We start from the raw sequence: 25,428 nt of genomic DNA on the forward strand, positions 1-25,428 counted from the left end.
CTTCCTAAATGGTGAAGCAGTGCTGCAAGTGTCTCTTTCTCTCCCTTTCTACACCCCCTCCACCTAATTTTTTTTTTAATTTCTTTATTGGGGATTAACTTTTTACATTTAACAGTAAATACAGGAGTTTGTACATGTATAACATTTCTCAGTTTTCCACATAACAATACAACCCCCACTACGTCCTCTGTCATCCTTTTTGGGCGGTACTCTTCCCCCACCCACCTCAGAGTCTTTTACTTTGATGCAATACACTCCTCCACCTAATTTCTATCAGAAAGAACAAAAGGAAAATAAGTGGCTACCAAGAGATGTGGATTTGTCTTGCAGGCACTGAGCCAAAAAATAATCCTTGTGGCAATTTAAAGGGAGAAAAGAACTACATACAATAGTCCTTATTTAGAATTCACCAGTTATCTCAAGTCTCCTCCAGTCTGTTGCAGTTACTGATTTGTTCCTTATTTGTCATAAGAGTTTGTTCTATTTGAAAGATACAGAGAGACTGACCAGAGGTTGGGGATTGAACCTGGGAACTCAGAGCCTCAGGCATGAAAGTCTCTTACAAAACCATTATGCTATGTCCCTAACCCAATGCCCTGCACCACATCCATTTCCCAAATAAAAGAGGAGGCTCCTGTAGGAAGAAATTTTGGGGTTAGATCATTTGTGTTGAATTCCACAAATTACTTCCAGGAAGAAACAACATTTGTAAAGAAACAGAGGTTACTGGAGCTGTGTTCATTCCAGTAATGTGGCCCAAGTCTCATTAAATAGCTCCACCTTTTAACAACTTACTTCCTGCTAAAGAATCCAGAAATTTCGGTGATCTTGGGGAGTAAAAGGTTAAAGAGTGAAGAAAGGGGCCGGGTGGTGCACCTGTTTGAGCATACATGTTACAATGTGCAAGGACAGGGTTCCAGCCCCCAGTTGTCACCTGTAGGGGGAAAGCTTTGTGAGTGGTGAAGCAGTGCTGCAGGTGTCTATCTCTCCTTTGCTATCATCCCCCTCCCTCTCAATTTCTGGCTGTCTCTTACAATAAAAATAATTAAAAAAAAAAAAAAAAGTCAAGAAAAAGGAAGAAAAAAAACTGCACGGGAGGTGGTACAGTGCAGCTTCAAGCATGAGGTCCCAAGTTCCATGCCCTAACGAACGTGTTAATGATGTCCTGACTCTCCTCTTCCTCTCTAGTAAGCCTTTAAAGAGAGTGGTGGTCCAGGAGGGGTCGCAGCAGATAAAGCACTGGACTCTCAAAGGTGAGGTACCAAAGTTCAATCCCCACATGTACCAGAGTTCTTTCTCTCCTTTCTCATAAATAAATCTTTTTAAAACATTTAACAATATAGTCTTCTAATATATATATATATTTCTTTTTCTTTCTTTCTTTTTTTAACTTGAGCACTTCAAGCTCTTCCTTGGGGGGGGGGCTGGAGCAGACAGCTCTCTTGCCTCAGCAACTGTGCAACTGCGCGGCCCTCTTGAGCGGAGAGCGGCGGCCCGCGAGAGCACAAGACGGCAGAGACTTCCGGGGAAACCGGAAGGACCCGCAGCTGCATCATGGCAACGCTGGCAGGGTGGGGGGTGCCGCAGGCTACCCCGATCCCATCATCTCCGCGTCCGCACCCAGCGGCGGCTGGAAGGTCCCCCGCGGCCCTGGTGACCCCAGAGCCGCCAGAACCCAGACCGAATCCGGGCCTTCAATGCACATCCGGGGCGTTTGTTTTTGGTTTTTTTTGGCACCGCGCGTAGCTTGGCCTCCAGCAGGACGCAGACGTGGGGTCTCCCAGCTCCCCACCCAGTGCTTCCAGAATCAGCTCGGAGCCTCGGGTCCGAGCGGAAGGCTGCTTCCGGCACCACGCAAGCAGAGAACGGTCCCCAGCCAAAGCCTGTGGCAGCTCGCGGCTTCCACACCGGGCGGCCCCGCAACCCCGAAAAGCCAAGGCCCGCCCGCCGCCGCCCCCACGCCGGCCCCTCATAGGCCACCGGGAACGTCCGTTGTGAGCGGAGCTTTGCGCAGGCGCGCTAAAGCATCGGGACAGGGCTGGGTGCTGGCGACGCCGAGGTGTCCGAACGGTCCGAGATGGTGAGTGTCCGCACCAAGCTTGGGACTAGCGGCCAGAGCACGGCTGCCCACCCTCTTGCGCCTGGTCTTCCAAAACCTCGGGACCTTCTCCGAGCGTTGTGCTGGGAATCCGCCGGGATGGGTGGGGCCGGGGCCCGAGCGAACTGGAGGGCGGAACCCGGGAGGCGCGGGCCCAGGGCGGAGGGGACCCGGGTGGGGCTGCCGGACCTGCTGCCCCTAGAACGGAAGTGGGTGCTCGGGCCTCGCGAGGGGCTGACGGAGAAGCGGGGGCACCCCCCCCCCCGGAGCCCCACGTGGTAGTTCTGGGCCTTGCAGCGCGTTGACATAGGGTGACGCTTCCTGGGAGCTGCTAAGCGCTCCCCTACCGCCCCCCACCTCCGTACCGCCGCTGTGCGGTCGGTCCCCTCGCCCTGCAGCAGCCGCGCCTCCCGGGAGACGGCGCCAGTGGGTCTGAGTGCTGGGAGCCGAGCCAGACCGGGGGCGGGGGGTGGCAAAGCTGGAGACAGGTCTCGTCGGGATATTTTTTTTTTTCTGCACTAAGAATCTGCTGCTCCTGGAGGCTATTTTTTCCAATTTGTTGGCCTTGTGCTTGTTGTAGTTGTTATTGTTGTCATAGCCGTTGTTGTTGGATAGGACAGAGAGAAATGGAGAGAGGAGGGGAAAACAAAGAGGAGAGAAAGATAGACACCTGCAGACCTGCTTCACCTTTTGTAGCCCTTGTTGTTTTATTGTTGTAGTTATTGTTGTCGCCATTGTTGGATAGGACAGAGAGAGAGAAATGGAGAGAGGAGGGGAAGACGGGGAGAGAAAGATAGACACCTGCAGACCTGCTTTACCCCCTGTGAAGCGACTCCCCTGCTGGTGGGGAGCCGGGGACTCGAACAGGGATCCTTACGCCGGTCCCTGTGCTTTGTGCCACCTACGCTTAACCCACTGCGCTACCGCCGGAGTGCACGTTATAGTGCACAAGGACCAGGGTTCGAGCCCCCGGTCGCCACCTCAGAGAGAAACTGATGTGTGAAGCAGGGCTGCAGGTGTCTCCCTCTCTGTTACCCCTCCACCTTCTCGATTCCTGGCTGTCTATCCAATAAATAGAGATAATAAATTTTTTTTCCACCACGGTTATTGCTGGGCTCGGTGCCTGCACCATGAATCCACCGCTCTTGGAGGCCATTTTTTTCCCTTTTTGTTGCCCTTGTTGTTGTAGCCTCGTTGTGGTTACTATTACTGCCATTGTTGATGTTGTTCATTGTTGGATAGGACAGAGAGAAATGGAGAGAGGAGGGGAAAACAGAGAGGAGGAGAGATAGACACCTGCAGACCTGCTTCACCGCCTGTGAAGCGACTCCCCTGCAGGTGGGGAGCCGGGGGCTCGAACCGGGATCCTTATGCCGGTCCTTGCGCTTTGCGCTACATGCGCTTAACCTGCTGCGCCACCGCCCGACCCCCAATAAAGTTTTTTTAAATTAATAAGTTTTCTTGTGTGACCTTTACAAACATCTTGTTTTAACATTCGTAGAAAACTTGTGTTGGGGAGGTGGCGCAATGGATAAAGCTCTGGACTCTCAAGCATGAGGTCCAAGTTCAATCTTGGCCGCATATGTACTAGAGTGATGTCTGGCTCTTTCTCTCTCTCTCTCATACTTTTCTCACCGATAAATGAATGAAATCTATAAAAAAGAAAGAAAACTTGCAAGGTAACAAGCAATAACCTCCATCCTTGAGAGGCGGGTCCCCCCATCCCCCTGCTGAGTTTGGTGCCTGCTACACAGTGGGGCTCGGCCAGACAGCACCTGTCACACCCGTCACATAACCATTATGCTATCTACCGCCCCCAAAATCACTAAACTTGATTACAAAATCTAAAAGGCTCAGAAAAAGAGAACATTAAATTCTGTTTTAGCTTCACTGGTAATTCTTTTTTTTTTTTTTAATATTCTATTTGTTTATCTTATTTGGATAGAGACCAAAATTGAGAGGGAAAAAGGAGTATATGGGGGTGGGGGGAGAGAAACTTCATCCCTGCTTCACCACTCATGAAGCTTCCCCACTGCAGGTGAGGGGCAGGGCCTTGAACCCAGGTCCTTGCACAATAAAATGTTTGTGTTCAACCAGATGTGCCACTACCATTCCCATTTCACTGATAATTTAAAAGTTAAAAGTTGACTTTCTGTTATGTGGTAAGTTATAAGGCCATATATATATATATATATATATATATATATATATATATATATATATCTTATATAGGTCATCTGTCCTTGGAACACACTGCCTTTGCTTTCACCCTGTCACCTAGAGTGCTTTTCTCCTCTCTCCATCCTCCTTCCTCTTCCTCCTCCTCTTTTTCCATCATTTAGTTCTTAGATAAAAGTCAGCATCATGGGAGTAGGGCTGTAGCGCAGCGGGTTAAGTGCAGGTGGCGCAAAGCTCAAGGATCCTGGTTCAAGCCCTGGCTCCCCACCTGCAGGGGAGTCGCTTCACAAGCGGTGAAGCAGGTCTGCAGGTGTATGTCTTTCTCTCCTTCTCTCTGTCTTTCCCTCCTCTCTCCATTTCTCTCTGTCCTATGCAACAACAACGACATCAATGATGACTACAACAATAAAACAGCAAGGGAAACAAAAGGGAATAAATAAGTAATAAAAATATATTTTTTTAAAAGTCAGCATCTTCGGGAGTTGGGCGTAAGGATCCAGATTCAAGCCCCGGCTCCCCACCTGCAGGAGGACCCTTCCCAAGTGGTGAAGCAGGTCTGCAGGTGTCTATCTTTCTCCTCCCCTCTCTGTCTTCCCCTCTTCTCTCCACTTCTCTCTGTCCTATCTAACAACAACAACAGCTATGACAATAACAACTACAAGCGCAACAACAAGGGCAACAAAATGGAAAAAAATAGCCTCCAGGAGCAATGGATTCATAGTGCAGGCACTGAGCCCCAGCAATAACCCTGGAGGCAAAAAAAAAAAGTCAGTATCCTCAAGTGTCCCTGGCCTAACCAGAATAGCTCTTCCCCCAGACCCTTAATCCTGTCCCTGTGCTGTGCAAGAAGCTTAGTCACTTTTTGAAGTTTTCTGCCACCATAACACGAGCTCCCCAAAGCAGGAACCTCATCACCTGAGGTCAGCGGCATATACAGTTCTTCTCTTGGCCTGCTATGCATCTTTGGACAATGTTCTTCCTTTCTGAAACTGTTTTCTCATTCTAAAATGGGGATCATACTAACCATGGAAGATTTCAGCTCAAGAGTTGTGTCTGAAAGCATTCATTCCTACATCTGACTTGTAGTGGTTTTTATTTATTTTTTCATTTTATAGGAAGGGTAATGGTCTACAGTACAGTCTTCAGTACACACGGCTACTATAGAGATTACAAATAGATCCATGTAGGGGCTGGGTGGTTGAGTGCATATGTTAAAATGTGCAAGGATCGGTCGTGCAACGGGTTAAGCACACATGGCACGAAGCACAAGGACCAGCTGAAGGATCCCAGTTTGAGCCCCCGCCTCCCTACCTGCAGGGTTGTTGCTTCAGCAGGTCTGCAGGTGTCTATCTTTCTCTCCTCCTCTCTGTCTTCCCCTCCTTTCTCCATTTCTCTCTGTCCTATCCAGCAACAATGACATTAGTAACAACAATAATAATTACAACAACAATAAAAACAAGGGCAACAAAGAGGAAAATAAATATTAAAAAATAATATATATATATTTAAAATGTGCAAGGACCAGGGTTCAAGCCCTCATCCCCATCTGCAGGAGGGAAGCTTTGCAAGTGGTAAAGCAATGCTGTAGGTGTCGGTGTCTCTCTCTTTCCAGAGCACTGCTCAGCTCTGGATTATGGTGGTGCAGGGGGATTGAACTGGGACTTTGGAGCCTCAGGTATGACAGTATAGTTGCATAACCATTATGCTATCTACCCCCCCCACCCTCCACCTCCCTCTTCACTCTCAATTTCTGGCTGTCTCTATCCAATAAATAAATAATAAAAATATAAATAGATCAATGTATACTTGTATACCCTCACGTTTCTTACTGTGTGTGCTCAAACCCATGATGATGTGAGTACTCAGCCAAGTGTGCCACTGCCTGATCCCCCCTTGCTTTTTATTTTCTTTCTCCTTTTTTTAATGTTTATTTATTTGTCCCCTTTTGTAGCCCTTGTTTTATTGTTGTAGGTATTATTGTTGTTGTTGTTGATGTCGTTGTTGGATAGGACAGAGAGAAATGGAGAGAGGAGGGGAGGACAAAGAGGAGGAGAGAAAGACGCCTGCAGACCTGCTTCACTGCCTGTGAAGCGACTCCCCTGAAGATGGGGAGCCAGGGCCTCAAACTGGGATCCTTACGCTGGTCCTTGCACTTTGCACCACCTGCACTTAACCCGCTGCGCTACTGTCCGACTCCCAGCTTTTTCTTTTCTGCCTGTTTATTGAGCTTATTCTGTGCGGAGTACTAGAGCTGTAAAGTGCCTGCTTCCCTAGTGCTTTGGGTCTTGCAGGAGACAGATGGGAAAGTTGCCCCCCACTGTGATGACTGTGGTGACTGCTGTTAAGGCAGGGGTTGTGAGGACCCAGAAGAGGGACAGGTGAGACTCTAGAGCTGAAGGTTGGGAATTAATTACATAAGTAGCAAGGGAGAAGTTTCCTCTTTTTCTAGAGGGAGCAGCATGTGCTGGCTGTCAGTCTCACAGAAGACTGTGGTTGCCCCCTGCCGTCCATTCTCCACAGAGCAGCCAGAGCCACCCTTCTGAAATATTAGTTCTCACCTCACAGCCTGCCAGTGGCTTCCCATATCATCTTCATGAAAAAACAATCAGGAGTCGGGCTGTAGCGCAGCGGGTTAAGCGCAGGTGGCGCGGCATAAGGATCGCGGTTCAAGCCCTGGCTCCCCACCTGCAGGAGAGCCACTTCACAAGTGGTGAAGCAGGTCTGCAGGTGTCTGTCTTTCTCTCCCCCTCTCTGTCTTCCCCTCCTCTCTCCATTTCTCTCTGTCCTATCCAACAACAACAACAATAATAACTACAACAATAAAAAAAACAGCAAGGGCAACAAAAGGGAATAAATAAATTAAATAAATTTTTTAAAAAATCATGGTGACCAGGCAGTGGCGCACCAGGTCTGCTTTTGAGTCCCCAACACCCCACCTGCAGGGGGGGGAACACTTAATAAGCAGATCTATAAGTATCTATCTTTCAGGGTGGGGGTGTACCATAATGGTTATGCAAAGAGACTTTCATGTCTGAGTCTCTCAAGTCCCATGTTTAATCTGCCACACCACCATAAGCCTGAATGGTGCTCTGGTAAAAAATTAAAAATAAAAAAATAAAGTATCTATCTTTCTCTCTCTCTGTCTCCCCCTTCCCTCTCAATTTCTCTCTGTCCTATCTGATAAAATTGGGAAAAAATGGCCACCAGGAGCAGTGGATTCATAGTGCTGTCACCGAGCCCCAGCGATAACCCTAGAGGCAAAACAAACAAACAAAAAAACAGTCATTAGAAGGATTGGGTGGTGGGCTTATGTTACTATGCTCAAGAATCTTAAGTTCAGGTCCCCAACTCTCATCTGCAGAGTGGAAAAGTAATTCTGCAGGTGTCTCTCTTTCCCTTTTATCTTTTCTCTGTCCTATCAAATTACAAATGGGGGGGTGCTTCCAGGAGCAATAGATTCATCATTCAAGCACCGAGCCCCCTAGATAATCCTACTGGCAATTTAAAAAAATCATTACTGGGGTCCTGGTGACAGTGTGAGAATCCAGGTTCAAGCCCTAGGTACCCACTTGCCGAAGGAAACTTCACTGCAGTTGATTCTTCCCTCTCTCTGTCCCCCTCTCTGCTTCTCACCCTCGTGTCAAAGAAAAGTAGGATTACTGGAGTAGCAGGGCAGGCACTGTGCCCAGGAAATAACCCTGGGGAAAAAACCTAAACAAAAACCTAAAACACAGTAGTCATAACTGTAACCTATCAGGCCCACTGGAATCATGCCTGATCCTAGCTGTGGTCCCTTGCTTATTGCACTTGAGTCACACTGGCTCCTTTACTTTGCCAGTAAGGGAATCTTAGCTCTCATTCTCTTCAGTTCTCTATCCAGCGGTGATCTTAGTGAGGCCCTCGATGACCTTCAGCCCCTACATTCTGTTATAGTTGACATTCTTGTAAATTATTCAGAGAGAAAGAATGAGAGGAGGGAGAGACCAGATCTGCTCTGGCATATGGTAGTGCTAGGGACTGAATCTTTAGCCACTAGAACCTCAGACATACAAATAAGTTGGTGTCCTTAACAGGCTGAGCTATCTTCCTAGTCCTTGTATCTGATGTTTTTCTTTTACTATTTTCTTTGTTTAATTGCCAGATCACATTGAGGACTGTATAGTATTGGCCACTGTTGTACTTCATCCCTCCTGTCCAGAATAATATACAATAGGAACATAGTGAAAGTCTGTCACAGAATTATGGTGTTCTTTTTTTATTTATTTAAGACTTATTATTAATGAAAGAGAGGGAAAGAGAATTAGAGCACTACTCTGACACATGCAGTGCCAGGAATTGAACTTAGGACCTTGTGCTTAGAAGTCCAACACTTTTTTTTTTTTTTTAGTTTCTTTGATTTTATTTATCTATGAATGAGAAAGGGAGAGAGAGAGAGAAAGAACTGGACATCAATCACTCTGGTACATATGCTGCCAGGGATTGAACTCAAGACTTCATGCTTGAGAGTCCGGTGCTTTATCCACTGCGCCACCTCCTGTGCTGCCAGAATCATGATGTCATAAATGCTTGGTCTACTCTATTGTACTTGTTTCCACAGAGCTAGCCTTCTTCTTTTTTTTTTTTTTTTAAACCCTGGTTCCAGCTGTCAGAGGTGTTGATTGGGCTGTGTGCTGTTTTGTATGAAGAACTTGTTTGCCCTCCCCTCTAGCTTTTGAGAGCATTCTTGTGTCATTGGGGAGTGGATAGTAGTGACTGGATTGTCAGCATTGTGCCTACTAGAAAAACAGTTCATTGTGTTGCCCTCCCACCGTTGAGGAGCTTTCTTTTTACTCCTACCCTCAGTCATGAGCCCCTGCGGGTGGAGAACCACTCTTTGTGTGTTAATAGGCTTATTTTCTATCTTAATTTGACTCCTGGACTTAGAGGAGCTTCTGACTAGATTCTGGATTGAGTCTGAAAGGCACTTCCTGGGAACACACAGTAGACTGCTTTTTCTTTGTGAAGAGTTGGACCTAGTTCACTTGAGCAGCTGTTTGCTGAGCTCCTCATCTGCAGACCACTGCAGAGATCCTCAAATGTAAACCCAGCACGTCCCCAGTGCAGTCAGGCGTTTGGGCAAAGACTCCACTGCACTAGGAATGACCTTGTTAGAGTAAAGAGATGTGAAGGCAGGGAGATTTGAGCAAGCAGATGGAGAGTGAAGGGAACAGAGTTGAGAATGGTAACATCGAAGGGCCTTGCATGGTCCAGTTGTCGGGTTTACAAATTCCTCATGTGCCAGAGCCTCCCACTCTGTGACTAGTTCTGCAGAATCAAGATAATGAGCCCCTTCCTCATGCACATTTCCCCGTGGCTGTGTGCCATGTGTCACAGTAAGATATCAAGTCAGTGGGTCTATCTGTATAGCATCATTTTGCTTCCTCTGGCATGTTTTCAGTTGTGTAGTTTGGGCCACAAATAATGTTTCCTTCCTGTTACATAGCACTTTTTTCCCCACAAACAGTCAGAGTTCTACTTCCAGCTGTGCCATATTAGTAAATATGTGTGTACATGTCTGTATTCCCAGAAATGGTGTTTGTACTTTGCTTCCAACAGCTGGGGTCCAGGGTTGGGACACAACTCACTAATGCCTTCTGGGCAGAGGGCCTTGAGAAGCTTATACGTGTGAGACATTTAAGCAGATGGCCTGGGTGTTGTTGGTGCCTAGGTACCACTCCAAACAGTCTTGGGGAGCTTTGAGAAGTTGTGTTGTTTTCAGGGGGAGTCGTCTGTCAGGAGTCTGAAAGACTGGCTACCTCCTAACCTTGGTTTTATTCTCCCTGACAGGCAGAAGTAGAGGAAACACTGAAACGACTTCAGAGCCAAAAGGGAGTGCAGGGCATCATCGTGGTGAACACAGAAGGTACTCCCTCCCCACTTACTGCCCCTGGTCTTGACCTGAAGCCCCCAGGAAACAGCCCAGACATCACAACACTTACTTTTAACTGTTTACTAAGCTTCATGTACATAGTCTAATTTTCAAGTGTTTTGGGGGTGTTTGCTTTTTTCAGAATCTTTTATCAGAGCACTGCACAGCTGTGGCTTGTGGTGATGCAGGGGATTGAATCTGTGATTTCAGAGCCTCAGGCATGCAGGTCTTTTGCATAACCATTATGCTGTCTACCCATAATGTTTTTTTTAAATACCTCCGGTGTTCTTGCTCTGTTGTTCAAGTTCTAAATTTTAAAAGGAAAAATTCACTCAGTCTCACTATACTGAAAAATCATATTTTTGATATTCCCTCCCTAAAAACCAAGTGACTAATTTATTCTTGTGACTTTATTCAACTTAGAACAGCCTCTGATACAGCTGTTGCTTATGTTCCTCAGCCCTAAGCAGATAAAACAGGATCAGTTTCTTTCTCTCTCTTTTTTAATTTCTTTATTGGGGGATTAATCGTTTACAGATGACAGCAAAACACAATAGTTTGTACATGTATAACATTTCCCAGTTTTCCACATAACAGTTCAACCCTCCACTAGGTCCTACTTTGCCATCATGTTCCAGGACCTGAACCCTCCTCCCCGCCCAATTGTGGGGGCACCAGTTTCTTGTCGTCAGTGGGCCTGAGAGTCAGTTTTTGACTAATCCCTAGCTTTATTCACTTTTTTTCACTGTGGGCCAAATTAACATGGTCCTGGGCCCAAAGCTCAGCCATGTAAGAATCACCTGTGTTACTTATCATAGTGCCAGCTATGAGTTATTGGGCCATCTTCAGTGGTGCTTTGTATTGACACATCACAGTGACTCACAGACACCTGGTGACCCACTAGTGGCCAGAGGTAGATCAAGTTGAGTCCCATTCCTCACCTTCATGACAGCAGACACTCCCCAGTGATGGAGTCCACTAAGAAAAAGTCCACTGGGAGTTGGGTGGTGGTGCAGCGGGTTAAGCGCATGTGGCGCAAAGTGCAAGGACCAGCATAAGAACCCCGGTTCGAGCCCCCGGCTCCCCACACTGCTTCACAGGTGGTGAAGCAGGTCTGCAGGTGTCTTTCTCTCCCTCTCTCTGTCTTCCCCTCCTCTCTCCATTTCTTTCTGTTCTATCCAACGACATCAATAATGATAGTAACCACAACAATGTTAAACAACAAGGGCAACAAAAGGGAAAGTAAATAAATATTTAAAAAATTTTAAAAAAAGAAAAATTTCATTAAGAGAAGGGGGCAGGAGTAGATAGCATAATGGTTATACAGGGACTTGCATGCCTGAGGCTCCAAAGTCCCAGGTTCAATCCCCTGTACCACCATAACCCAGAGTTGAGCAGTGCTCTGGTGAAGAAGAAGAAGAAGAGGAGGAAGAGGAAGAGGAAGAAACAGAGAAAGCCCTGTGCATACTGATGTGCATTGCTCAGTTAGTCAACTAATAAAATAAAATAAAATAAAATAAAAATACAGCCTAAAGTTTCCAACAATAGTGAAACAATTAACTGTGAAATGGCCATAGTGGGCTCTTTGGAGTAGCAGCAGTACTTTGTACAAGAGTGAATGTTGAGAAAGAGACAGGCTTTAGTTGGGGATGGGGGGTGATGATCATGTGAATATAGGCATTTTGTTTATAGTTGTGTCCTAAGTCCCCCCCTCAGTGAAAACTAGAGCAAAACACCAGTGACAGCTATATCTTGGAACTTAACATTTTTCCTTTCATCCTCCTTTTCATTATTTATATATTTGGAAAAGCTGTTGTCCTTGGGTTTTTTGTTTGTCTTAGATATGTTTATTTATAGAGAGAAATAGAGTGCTACTGTGATACAAGCAATGCCAATGATAAAATTTGAGACCTCAGGCTGGCAAGATGGCATTCTATCCACTGTACCACCTCCCAGGCTGCCAGCTGCCATCCTTGTTCAGGTTGTAGTCAGTGTAGTGATCGTCTCTCTTTAGTGCTAGAAAGTAGTTGAGACAGTGCAGCCTTGTGAAAGGTGCCCAGCAGAGAACCCAACAGACACGTATTTGAATCCTGCCTGCTGTTTGTTTTCATCTGTGTAGGCAAGACAGCTCAAAAGTTTCAGTTGCCTTGTTTTGACAGGTGAAGATGGTGACTCCATCCTCAGAGTAGTTCTGGGAACTGGCATATTTGAAGTGTTTAGCACAGTGCCTGTCACATAGTAGGTCTCAGTAAATAATGATGGTGTTAACTGCAACACTTAATTCACACACAGTCATCCCTGTTCATCTCAGCACAGTACCGTAGAATTAGTGTGGGGTTGGGAGCTAGGCAGAAAGGGGCTGTAGCATCCTGCTCAGTATCTGTCTTGCTATGCCCTCAGGCATTCCCATCAAAAGCACCATGGACAATCCCACCACCACACAATATGCCAACCTTATGCACAACTTCATCTTAAAGGCTCGGAGCACTGTGCGTGAAATTGACCCACAGAATGATCTCACCTTCCTTCGAATTCGCTCCAAGAAAAATGAAATTATGGTTGCACCAGGTAAGAGGGCTTCACATACCTGCTTGGGAAACATGCTCTATAGCTTATCAAAAAGACTCTGGAGAGATTGGTGCTTCCATGGGTTCCACAAAAAAAAAAAAAAAAAAACACCTTTAAGAGATGAAGGTACAAAGTTGATTGCTTCCTGGCCAGGCTAATAATGTCTGGCTGGCATCTCTGTTGATCATTCACAGTGATGCTAGACCAGACCCTGTTCTGAATTCTCGATTGCTAGGGAGAATTTTGCTCTAATGGGAGGGGACAGACAGGTAAAGTATCACCCGGTGTAGCCCTCACCTTGATGTGGATTAAGTCAAGGAGCATTTGGAGACATAGAAGAGAATATGATTTAGGTCTGCTTGGAGCAGTCAGTAAAGGCTTTCCAGAAAAGAGAACATTGGATCTGAATCTTTCTCTTTCCTAAAGATTTATATATGTACTTGGGGGAGACCAGAGTACTCTTTGGTCACGTGCAGTACCAGGGATTGAACCCAAGACTTCATGCTTGCAAAGGGTAAGCTCTGTCCACTCAGCAACCTCCATAGCTCTGGCCTGAATCTTGAGGGCATCAGAAAAGAGTATAAAGTGAGTTAAAGAACAGCATGGCTATGATTAAAAGAAGAATTCAGGGTTTCTCAACCAAAGCATGAAGCAGAACCAGGAGATAACATGGCAGTTATATAAATGACTTTGGGGCTCTGAGGTTCCAGGCTCATTCCTAACAGCATCAAAAGCCAGAGCTAAGGGGGCCGGGCAGTGGCATACCTTGGCTAAGCACACACTTTACCTCATGCACGCACCCGGTTCCAGTGCCTGCCTCCACCTGCGGGGGGAAGAAACTTCGTAAGTGGTGAAGCAAGTACTCTTGTACTTGAAGGTGTCTCTGTATTTTTTTCTATCTTCCCTTCTCTTCTCAAATTCTCTCCTGTCAAAAAGGAAAAAATGGCCACTTAGACTGGTGGATTTGCTGTACAGACATCAAGCCTCAATGATAACCCTGGTGGCAATTAATTAAAAAAAAAAAAATAGAGCTGGCAGTGCACTTCTGTGGTATACACACACACCATGAAGCAGAAATACTGTAGAGCTATTTTAGCCTTGAAAACTGTTACTTTGGGGGAGTTGGGCAGTATCACAGTGGGTTAAGAGCACATGGTGTAAAGCGTAAGGATCCCAGTTGGAGCCCCAGCTCTCCACCTGCAGGGGAGTCGCTTCACAGGCGGTGAATCAGGTCTGCAGGTTCCCTGTTCTTCACCCTTCCAGGAGTATAGTCCAAAATTCTTTATGGGGTGCAGAAAGTAGAAGGTCTGGCTTCTGTAATTGCTTCTCCACTGACCATGGATGTTGACAAGTCGATCCATACCTCCAGCCTGTTTCTGTCTTTTCCTAGTGTGATAGGACTTTGGGGAGGTGAGGTTCCAGGACACATTGGTGAGGTCATCTGCCCAGGGAAGTCAAAATGGTTTAATGATAGTATCTACAACTTGGTGGTTTAAAGGCCATAAGATATAAAGCAGGACTTATTGTTTAATAAACAGGAACCTAAAGGTAAGAATAGAGAAGATGGAACAAAGTGTCTTCATGTGGAAAGAAGCCAAGAAGTCTATTTTAGGTATATTCAAAGGGGCCCATGACTTTTTAAAAAAATATTTTTATGGGGGTCGGGCAGTGGCGCAGTGGGTTAAGTGCATGTGGCGCAAAGCGCAGGGACCGGCGTAAGGATCCCGGTTCGAGCCCCCGGCTCCCCACCTACAGGGGAGTCGCTTCACAGGCGGTGAAGCAGGTCTGCAGGTGTCTATCTTTCTCTCCCCTTCTCTGTCTTCCCCTCCTCTCTCCATTTCTCTCTGTCCTATCCAACAACGAATTGCATCAACAGGGCAATAATAATAACCACAACGAAGCTACAACAAGGGCAACAGAAGGGGGGGGGAAATGGCCTCCAGGAGCGGTGGATTCATGGTTCAGGCACCGAGCCCAGCAATAACCCTGGAGGAGGAATAAATAAATAAATAAATAATAAAAAAATAAAAATATTTTTATTTAATATTGAATAAAGACAGGGAGAAATTGAGAGGTGAGGGGGAGATAGAGAGGGAGAGAGACAGAGACACACCTGTAGCATCGTTTCACCACTTGTGAAGTTTTCCCCTTGCAGGTGGGGACCAGGTGCTTGAACTTGGGTCCTTGCACATTGTACTGTGTGAACTTAACCAGGTGCACCACTGCCTGGCCCTGGGGCCCATGACTTTAGTAATTTTTTGCCTGAGCCTGATAACTAACATGCAGAAGAGCTAAAAGTGTTGTGGGGAGGGGGGAGGCGAGTGGTAGCACAACGGGTTAAGTGCATATGGCGCAAAGCACAAGGACCAGCTCAAGAATCCCAGTTTGAGCCTCCAGCTCCCCGCCTGCATGGGGGGTCACTTCACAAGTGGTGAAGCAGGTCTGCAGGTGTCTATCTTTTTCTCCCCCTCTCTGTCTTCCCCTCCTCTCTCCATTTCTCTCTGTCCTATCCAACAACAACAGCAATAACAGTAATAACAACAACAAACAACAAGGGGAACAAAAGGGAAAAAATAGCCTCCTTGGTGCTTGGGGCAAGCACCAAGCCCCACCAGCAATAACCCTGGAAGCAAAAAAAAAAAAAAAACAAGTGTTGTCTGGAAGATGATGTCAAGAGTTGAGAATAGAACTAGAAAGCTGGGTCAGTGCAGAGAGTAGTTCCCAAACATGAGGAAAGTAAATAAACACCATTAATTCTACAATAAACTTGCTATTATTTTAACCAGGATTATCATTGCAATTTGGTGCAGTGGCCTTTTTTTCCTTTGATAGGATGGGGGAGGGAGAGAGAGAAAGAGAGGCAGAGACACCTGCAGCACTGCTCCACCACTAGTGAAATGTGACCTTGTTGATAGGGACAAGGGGCTTGAACTTGAGTCCTTGCATATGATGATGTGTACACTCTAGTGGGTGTGCCACTGCCCAGCCCCTGCCTATCTTCTTTTTAAAATCTGAGAAGACAATTTTTTTTTTTTTAACCAGAGTACTGCTCAGCTCTGGCTTATGGTGGTCCGGAGGATTGAAGCTGGGACTTTGAGCCTCAGGCGTGACTTTATTTTTTTTTAATATTTATTTATTTATTCCCTTTTGTTGCTCTTGTTTTATTGTTGTAGTTATTATTGTTGTTATTGATGTCGTTGTTGTTGGATAGGACAGAGAGAAATGGAGAGAGGAGGGGAAGACAGAGGGGGAGAGATAGACACCTGCAGACCTGCTTTACCACCTGTGAAGTGATTCCCTTGCAGATGGGGATCTGGGGGCTCGAAGGGATCCTTACACAGGTCCTTGTGCTTTGCACCACCTGCGCTTAACCTGCTGCGCTACTGCCCAACTCCCTCAGGCATGACTTTTTGCATAACCATTATGCTATGTACCCCCGCCTCCTGACTGCTATATGACTGAGGTGAATCCTTCCAAGACTGTAATGAGCAGCCTACAACACCACAGGAGCAACCCCAGCACCGCACCCCTGCCCAAGAAGGAGATCTGTTCGTCTAGCTAAGCAGCTGCTTCTCAAGCCAAAAATTGCAGGTAGTTTCAGGTAGTATGACTCCACCTTTTTTTGTTTGTTTATATATATATATATATATATATATATATATATATATATGGCTTTTTAAAAATTTTTATTATTAGAGACAGAAAGTGAGGGGGAGCATAGAGAGGGAGAGAGACAGAGAGACACTTGCAGCCCTGCTTTACCACTCATGAAACTTTGCCCCTGCAAGTGGGGACTTGAACCGGGGTCCTTGCACACTGTAATGTGTGTGCTTAACCAGGTGCACCACCACCCAGCCCCCTGTAATATTTATTTACTGGATAAAGAGAAACTGAGAGGGAAGGAGGGGGTGGGCGGTGGTGCACATAGTACAGAGCGCAAGGATCCAGGTTTGAGCCTGTCTCCACCTACAAACAGTGAAGCGGGTCTGCGGGTGTCTTATCTCTCTCCCTCTCTATCTCTCCCCCCATCAGTTTCTCTCTGTCTTATACAATAAAATGGAAAAATGACCACCAGGAGCAGTGGATTTGTAGTGCTGGCATCAAGGTCCAGTGATAATCCTGGAAGCAAGAGAGAGAAGGGGGGGGGGAAGAGACCTGCAGCATTGTTTCACTGCAGGGGGCCAGGGGCTTAAACCCAGATTCTTGAGCACTGTAACACATACACTCTACCAGGTGCACCACTACCAAGCCCCTACATACCAGTTTCTGTGAGTGTGTGTGTGTGTGTGTGTATGTATGTATGTACACACACACCAAATCTTACCCCATACTGGTTTAAGACAGCCCATCTGAAGCACCACGTGAAATGACATTTCATTTTGGGCTTGCTTGATTGCTTGCTTACTTAGAGGAAGGGACTTGTCAAATGTGTTTGTTTCTATCATTGGCTTGTTAATTGTTTTATTAGTGATTTTCTTTTTTATGCTGATTGATAAGCCATAAAACCTGGTCATTTCTCCCAGATGTAACAGCCAGCCCACTGTCATAGGAAGCTGTGGTGTAATCTGAGCAGACATGGCTGGTTTCTGCCATTTCTCTTGTGTTCAGCAGGCGAGAGGCTAAAGATATTCAGAGTATCTGGATCAAACCTTGTTAGTGTTGGTAAAAGTAATCATAGTTTGTTATAAAGTCATGCCAACATTATGCAATTTCTGAAATTATAGAGCCACTGGTAGAATTTTAGTTTGTTTGTTTTTTTCCACCTAAAAAAGGCACATTTTAGTCCAGGTGTTACTCTTCATACTCCTTCCTCATTCACTTTCCTAGCAGAAAGACTGGAACATCGAGGTGTTTCCTTTACTTCATAGAAGAGGTAGTAGGCTGGGCCATGCAGTGGTGCACCCAGTTGAGGCAAATGTTGCAGTGACCCAAGTTCAAGCCCTCATTCCCACCTGTGGGGATGAGGGTATGTGAAGCTTCATGAGTGGTGAAGCAGTACTACAGGTGTCTCCGTCTCCCATCTCGACTTCTGTCTCTATGCAATAAATAAATACAATAAAATAAAGTCAAAAAGTTAGTAGATACCCCGTTTCTATTTTTTACCTTGATTTAGGCAAGTCACGTAACTCAGTGAGTCTCAGCATTTTCACTATGGTTTTGTCAGTGTTTCCTTTTTTTTAAAATTATCTTTATTTATTTATTGGATAGAGACAGCCAGAAATCGAGAGGGGAGGGTGGGATAGAGAGAAAGAGACACAGACACACACCTGCAGGCCTGCTTCACCACTCATGAAGCTTTCCCCCTGCAGGTGGGGACGGGGAACTCAAACCTGGGTCCTTGACACTGTAACATGTGCACTCAACCAGGTGCGCCACCGCCAGGCCCCAGTGTTTCTTTTTTATAAATAAAATAAAATAAAGAAAAAACACTGGTACTTGCTGTAGTGATGTGAGGATCCACTGAATTATATTAAGAGTGGTCAACCTTGAACTGGATACATGGTAAATGTCTATAGTTTGACTAAGTTGGCCAAGTTTAGGACACTGCTACTCCAGTTTTTTGTAGTGTAAAGTGAAGGGCAGTCAGGCACACTGTTGATGATTGATGACTTAGGTTTGCTATGATTTCATGGATTGAGTCCTCACTAGATTAGAACCCCAGAGTTGGAATCCAGATAGCTTTTGCCTCGACAGGTCTTCACATCTAAAAGGTTGGACGGCCAGCAGCAGAGCCTGTGTTAAAACTGCCACTGGCCTAAGCCGGTGTGGTTGAAGTTTAAATCCCATCTTTAACACTGACTGACTCAGCAGCAGCCTTACCTGGGCACTTGTTAAAAATGAAAATTCTGGGCTGTGGAGATAGCACAATGGTTATGCGAAGAGCCTTTCACACCTGAGGCACAAAACGTTCCAGGCTCAAACCCCAGTGGTACAGTAAACCAGAATTGAGCAGAGCTCTGGGAAGGGGGAAGTTTTGCAGCCCGGAAGGTGGTGCAGTGTTTGACTAGAAAGCACGAGGCATTGCATAAGTCAGAGAATGCTGTGGTTCTCTCTTTCTCACACATAATTTTTTTTTTTTTTTGATAGGACAGAGAGAAATTGAGAGGGAAGGGAAGATGGGGGGGTGGGGAGAGATAGAGAGATGGAGAGACCTGTAGACCTGCTTCACCGCCTGTGAAACAAGCCCCTGCCGTCAGGGAGCCAGAGGCTGAACAGGGATCCCTTGTGTCAGCCCTTGCACTTTGCGCTATGTGCAGTTAACCCGGTGCGCTACCATCCAGCTCCCATAAATCTTTAAACCACAAATTTTTGGGGTTCAAGACTTACTGAATGCAGGAGTCTGGTGGTAGCATAGTGGGTTAAGCACACGTGGCTCCAAGTACAAGGACCAGCTTAAGGATACTGGTTTGAGCCCCCGGCTCCCCACCTGCAGGGGGGTCACTTCACAGGCAGTGAAGCAGGTCTGCAATTGTCTATCTTTCTCTCCCCTTCTCTGTCTACCCCATCTCTCCATTTCTCTCTGTCCTGTCCAACAACAACAACAACTACAGCAACAATAAAAAACAACAAGGGCAACAAAAGGGAAAATAAGTAATTAAAAAAGACTTCCTGAATGCAAAGCACTTCACATTAGTATTTCTTACTATTTGTTTATTTCCTTTTTTTGCCCTTGTTTTATTTTTTTATTGTTGTAGTTGTTGTTGTTATTGATGTTGTTATTGTTGGATAGCACAGAGAGAAATGGAGAGAGGAGGGGAAGACAGAAAGGGGGAGAGAAAGACAGACACCTGCAGACCTGCTTCACCGCCTGTGAAGGGACTTCCCTGCAGGTGGGGAGCTGGGGGCTTGAACCAGGATCCTTACAATGGTCCTTGCACTTTACGCCACATGCGCTTAACCTGCTGTGCTACCGCGCGACTCCCCACATTAGTGTTTCTTTTAAACACTCTCTCAAGTGAGTCCCTCGTTTGAGAAACACACCTAACAGCAATTCACTTAACTTCCCTGAACCTGAGTTCTGAGGGAAACTGGGAGAGCAGCCTGTTGATACTGAGAAGACTGGAGAAGAGGCCGCGCTGCACTCCCCAGTGGAGCGAAAGGCTGCACACACCTTCCAGCAGCCACACTGCAGGAATCCCCATAGGAGACTGGCACCTTTACCTTCTGTTCACTAGCTCTTGGAAGTGAATCTGAGCATTGGTGTTTACTGTTGCCCTCCCATTTATGCTTGGTAGTTTATTCACTTTGTTTTTCTCTCATTTTTCCATGTAGTGATTTGTCTTTTTTTATTCTTGTTTTGCAGATAAAGACTATTTCCTGATTGTGATTCAGAATCCAACTGAATAAGCCACATTTCTTGGCTCCTGTTCATTCCTTAATTTAATGCTCACCCCCACACCCCAAGAATAAAGCGTTAATCATGTCAACAGATTGGCACATGGAAATCACCTTCAAGCCCATTCAGACCAGCCCAGGACCGTGCGTGGGCTGCAGTCCACCCGTTACACCGTGACCTACCTTTGCTGCCAGTCACCCCTGAGCTCCTGGGAGGGTCCTCTCTGCTCATGTTCAGGTTTAACTAAAAATAATCAAAATGCTTACCCTGCTCTGTGTCTTTACACACTAGGCTGAAAGACGTCTCTTCCTATGTAATCGCATGGTCAGAAGGCTGCTGCCGGGCACTGCCTTCACCCCCCCACAGCAAAGTAACATCCATGGCTCTGAGATGCGTGGTCTTCACTGCACCCCTGGCCCCACTTAACTAACCTGGGTCTGGATTATAATGGTGTCCCTGGCTTCTGTGTCTCCTGGCCCAAACCACTCTGTATCACTTCCCATTCCTACCAGTGTGTCACAGATTTGTTTTTTTTTTTTTTTCCTAGCATGTTGCATTAGGGAAAAGAAGGAAAGTAAGAAATACTTACTGAGATATATACCCAGAACATATTAAGTGTGATATATATTGTGACTGGTATCATCCTCACAGTGTCCTTTTATTTTTAGTTTTTTTTATTATCTTTATTTGTTTATTGGATAGAGACAGCCAGAAATGGAGAGTGAAGGGGGTGATAGAGAAACACCTGCAACAATGCTTCACCATTTATGAAGCTTTCACCCTGCAAGTGGGGAGCAGGGGCTTGAACCTGGGTCCTTGTACATTGTAATGTGTGCTCAACGAGGTGTGCCGCCCCTCCTCTTCCCCCATCCTCAGTGTCTTGCAGACAAGATGTGAAAGCCCTCTCAAAGATGAAGTGATTGGCATCTGAAGAAATAACTTGTCTGAGGTGTCACACCAGGAGTGCAAGTCTCTGCTTTTCCACATCATTGTCCCAACGCCTCAGGTGGTCCATTCAGTTGAGTGACTCACGCTGGGCTTCGCTTAGGTCCCTGTGTGGGTCCCAGGGTGTCTGTGTCCTTGGTGAGACTATAAGCCACCTTCCCTCAGCAGTGTTTTCCCCCAGAGACCACCTACCTTTATTATTCTTTAGTTCGGGGTTTTTTTTGTTTTTGTTTTGGTCTTCTGTTTCTGTTTCAGTACCAATAAATTCAAAACTGCCTGTAGTGCAGACCTTGAAATCCTCTTTCATTTGGCCTTTCCCCCAAAATAATAACTTTATCCACTGCGCCACCTCCTGGACCATAAACCTAAACCACCCTTCATTCCCCAAGTTCAAATTCTGATGAATCACCAAGGCAAGGGGTGGGAATTGAGACATGGAGGCCTCAGAAATTTGATCACTGGCAGATAGGTATCATTAAATTGTCAAGCATCAGACAGACATGAAATATCTCTGAAGCACACACTCTGCACCCTCTGGCTCTGGAGAGGGGTAAGTGGCTGCTGAGTCAGGTGAGACACACTGACAGTCCCCGAGGAGGGATAGATACTGGAGGGGAAGAGAGGACAGTGACCTTGATCTGAACCTATTAAACAACATATCTAAGACACTTTACCAGATGGTTGGCTACACAGTTCTGCCAGTCCATGCTGAACACAGATTTGGAGGCATAAACTGTGATTAGGAGATGGAGCAGATCTGAAGGCATCACCCAGGACACTTGGCCTCTTGTGGTCTGCCTGAAGAGCAGGGTCCCACAGAGACTAGGACGGGGGTTCATGGAAGCAAGCTGTTTCAATTTGGACTTGGTTCAGCTGCAGAAAACCCCCCAGCCATAGCTTAAGATAAAAATGTAGCTAGTCAGCAGTCCAGGGGTGGAATGGTGACTCCATGGCATCATCTGGGACCTATCCCCAATATATATGTAACCCTTGTCCTTGTGATTCAAGATAGCTGCTGAGCTCCAGCCATTGCATTCAAACTCCAGGGAGATAATGGGCGATGGGAGCGGAGACACGTCTACCCAAATATAGCACTTTCCACTTTGTTTTTATTTTATTAAGATATTATTTATTCATTAATGAGGAAGGAGAGAAAAGGCCAGACATCACTGGCACATGGCCTGCCAGGGATTGAACTCAGGACCTCATGCTTGAGAGTCCAATGCTTCACCCACCGCACCACCTCCCAGATGACCCTTTTCCACCTTTTGTAAAAAAAACGTGCGGGTTCCACTGCACCCGGCATTGGAAAGGTGGCTTTGCCAGGCCCCACGCTGCTGGAACCCCTACAGACGGTGCGGTATGGACAGAGGCGGCTGGCCTGTGGACCCGCACCTGGTGGGGGCGCTGGGGGCCCAGGGTGGAGCCGCCTCCAGCGACAGAAGCTCCCAACGCCCCCGCGTAACCCCGCGTACCCCGCGTTTGCAACGGCTCCAGGTTGCAGGGAGGACGGAGGACCCCGAGGGGGACGGGGGTGGGGCGACCTCCTTGGGGTCTCCGGTTTTGCAGCAAACCTGGCTCATGGCCACAAGTGAGCTGGCTTCTGCGCACCCCCCACCCCTCACCCCTCAGAGGTCTGTGTGCTGGGGGTGGGGCTGTGCACCCGGGGCTGGCGGTGCTGAGCCCGTGAGGATGGTGATGGTGGGGACGCTTGTCCGTTCCCGGTTCGCGGCCTACAGCGCCCGACAGACAGACGGACAGGTACTAGTCCTCAGCCCAGGGTTCCCGCCAGGGGGTCATCACTGAAGTGGGAGGAGTGGGTAGTAGAGACTGAGGTGACAGTGGAGGAGCTGTACCCCAACCCGACTGCTGGTGGCAGTCATTAAGGGGGGAGTGGACAGACATGTTGAAATTGGACAACATATAGAAAAGTGAAACGAGGGATTGAGTGTTGGCACACGTGGTTGACCACACATCATATATATAGTGTTCAAGGACCCGGGTTCAAGCACCTGGCCTTTGTGAATTGTGAAACAGCACTGCAGGTATCTCTTTTCCTCTTTCCTTCCCTTCCTCGTGATTTCTGGCTGTCTCTATACAGTAAATAAAGATAAAAAATTAAAAGAACAATGAAACTAGACCACCACGAAACACCGTGCACCAAAATTAACTCAAAATGGATCAAAGATCTGGATATTAGACCTGAAAACATAAAGTACATAGAAGACTACACTGGTGAAACATTTCAGGACCTTAACATTAACATTTTTGGAGACTCCACTCCATGGGCATGGGAAATAAAACCAAAAATGAACAAATGGTACTGTATCAAATTGAAAAACTTCTACACATCAAGAGAAAATTCCTGATGGGAAGTTGGGCAGTAGCGTGGCGGGCTAAGAGCAGGTGGCACAAAGCACAAGGACTGGCATAAGGATCCCGGTTCGAGCCTGTTGGTAGGTCTGCTTCTAAATTCTGCTTCTAAGACCCCTACTGTTGCATTGCTTGACTTTGTGGCCTATTTACATCATCACTGTTTTCACTGGTTTAATCCCCACTGGTGCCTGTGCTATTTTCCTTCTCCCCACCCCCTGTCCTACGTACTTCCTCTTCCTGACACTTCCGGCTCCGGAGATATAAAAGACAGGGCTTTCTAATGAGAGATTAGAAGAGATTAGATTGGGAGTAGCAGATTGGGAGTAGTAGATTACGGTAGCACAGCGGGTTAAGCGCAGGTGGCGCTAAGCACAAGGACCAGTGTAAGGATCCTGGTTCGAGCCCCCGGCTCCCCACCTGCAGGGGAGTCGCTTCACAAGCTGTGAAACAGGACTGCAGGTGTCTGTCTTTCTCTCCCCTTCTTTGTCTTCCCATCCTCTCTCCATTTCTCTCTGTCCTATCCAACAACAACAAGATCAACAACAATAAAACAACAAGGGCAACAAAAGGGAATAAATAAATAATTTATAACTGTAACTTCTTTAAAAAAAAAAAAAAGAGAGATTAGATTGTTGAACTGCATCCCCTTTCGTCAATAAAGATTGAACTGCGTTCCCAGCTCAGCCATGGGTCGTCTGTCTCCTGCCCACGAAGCTAGAACCGGCATCTGGCATCCCGAACGGGGACCGGCATGAGCCTCTGGCTTCCCACTTGCAGGGGCGTCACTTCACAAGCGGTGAAGCAGGTCTGCAGGTGTCTAGCTTTCTCTCCCCCTCTCTGTCTTCCCCATCCCTCTCCATTTCTCTCTGTCCTATCCAACAACAATGACATCAATAACAACAACAATAACTACAACAATAAAACAAGGGCAACAAAAGGGAATAAATAGTTTTTAAAAACTCACACAAAAAACCCCAGCTCAACAAAGAAAAAGAACAGTGCAATAAAAAAACTGGGCAGAAGATTTGAATAGGCAGTTCTCTAAACAAGAGATGCACATGGCCCACAGACACATGTAGAAATGCTCCAGTTCACTCATCACTAGAGAAACGCAAATTAATACCACATTTTCACACCTGTGAGAACGGGCTCCATCAATAAAACGAGAAGATAAGTGTTGGAGAGGATGTGGAGAGAGAGGAACTCCATTACACTGCTGGTGGGAGTGCAAATTGGTGCAGTCGTTATGGAGAACAGTATGGAGACTCCTTAAACAGATTCAAATGGGCATGCCATATGATTCAGCAATTCTACTACTAGGCATATGGACCAAAGATATAATAACACTGATTCAAAGGGACACATGTTCATAGTGATTTTATTCACAATAGCAAAAACTTGGAGACAACCAAAATGCCCTTCACAGATGACTGGATAAAAAAGTTGAGACATCCCCACCTGCAGGGGGGAAGCTTCACGAGTGGTGAAGCAGGGATGCAGGTGTCTGTCTGTCTTTCTCCCTCTCTATCTCCCTCACCCCTCTCAATTTCTCTGTCTCTATCCAATAATAAATAAATAAAGGATTTTTTAAAAAGTTGAAACATATACTCAATGTAGTTTTTATTTATTTTTATTTTTACCTTTTTGTTGCCCTTGTATTGTTGTAGTTATTGTTGTTACTGATGCCGTCGTTGTTGGATAGAACAGAGAGAAATGGAGAGAGGAGGGAAAGAATACAATATCATATATATATATATATATATATATATATATACACACACACATATATACATATATATTTATATATGATATTGTATTCTTTGGGATAAAGTGGATGGAATTGTAGATTATACTTAATGAAGCAAGTAAAGAGGTAAAGGACAACCTCAGAATGGTTTCACTCATATGTGGTATATAGAGAACTGAATATACGAATGTGAAGGGAAAAAAATCAACCTCTATCTAAGACTGGGAGAACTATAGCAGTTACCTATTGGGGTGGGGATGGGGACATAGACC

General features: G+C 46.2%; 1 protein-coding gene across 1 annotated transcript; it reads left to right on the forward strand.

Moving 5' to 3' along the window:
• Window positions 1-1,609: 1,609 nt before the first annotated feature.
• Window positions 1,610-20,353, forward strand: DYNLRB1 (dynein light chain roadblock-type 1). Its single transcript, XM_007522702.3, has 4 exons — window positions 1,610-2,080; window positions 10,103-10,178; window positions 12,585-12,752; window positions 20,056-20,353. The coding sequence occupies exons 1-4, from the start codon at window positions 2,078-2,080 to the stop codon at window positions 20,097-20,099; spliced, it is 291 nt and encodes a 96-aa protein (XP_007522764.2). The 5' UTR covers window positions 1,610-2,077; the 3' UTR covers window positions 20,100-20,353.
• Window positions 20,354-25,428: the final 5,075 nt, after the last annotated feature.

Source organism: Erinaceus europaeus, chromosome 1 (assembly GCF_950295315.1).
Source record: "Erinaceus europaeus chromosome 1, mEriEur2.1, whole genome shotgun sequence".
NCBI classification, from domain to species: Eukaryota; Metazoa; Chordata; class Mammalia; order Eulipotyphla; family Erinaceidae; genus Erinaceus; species Erinaceus europaeus.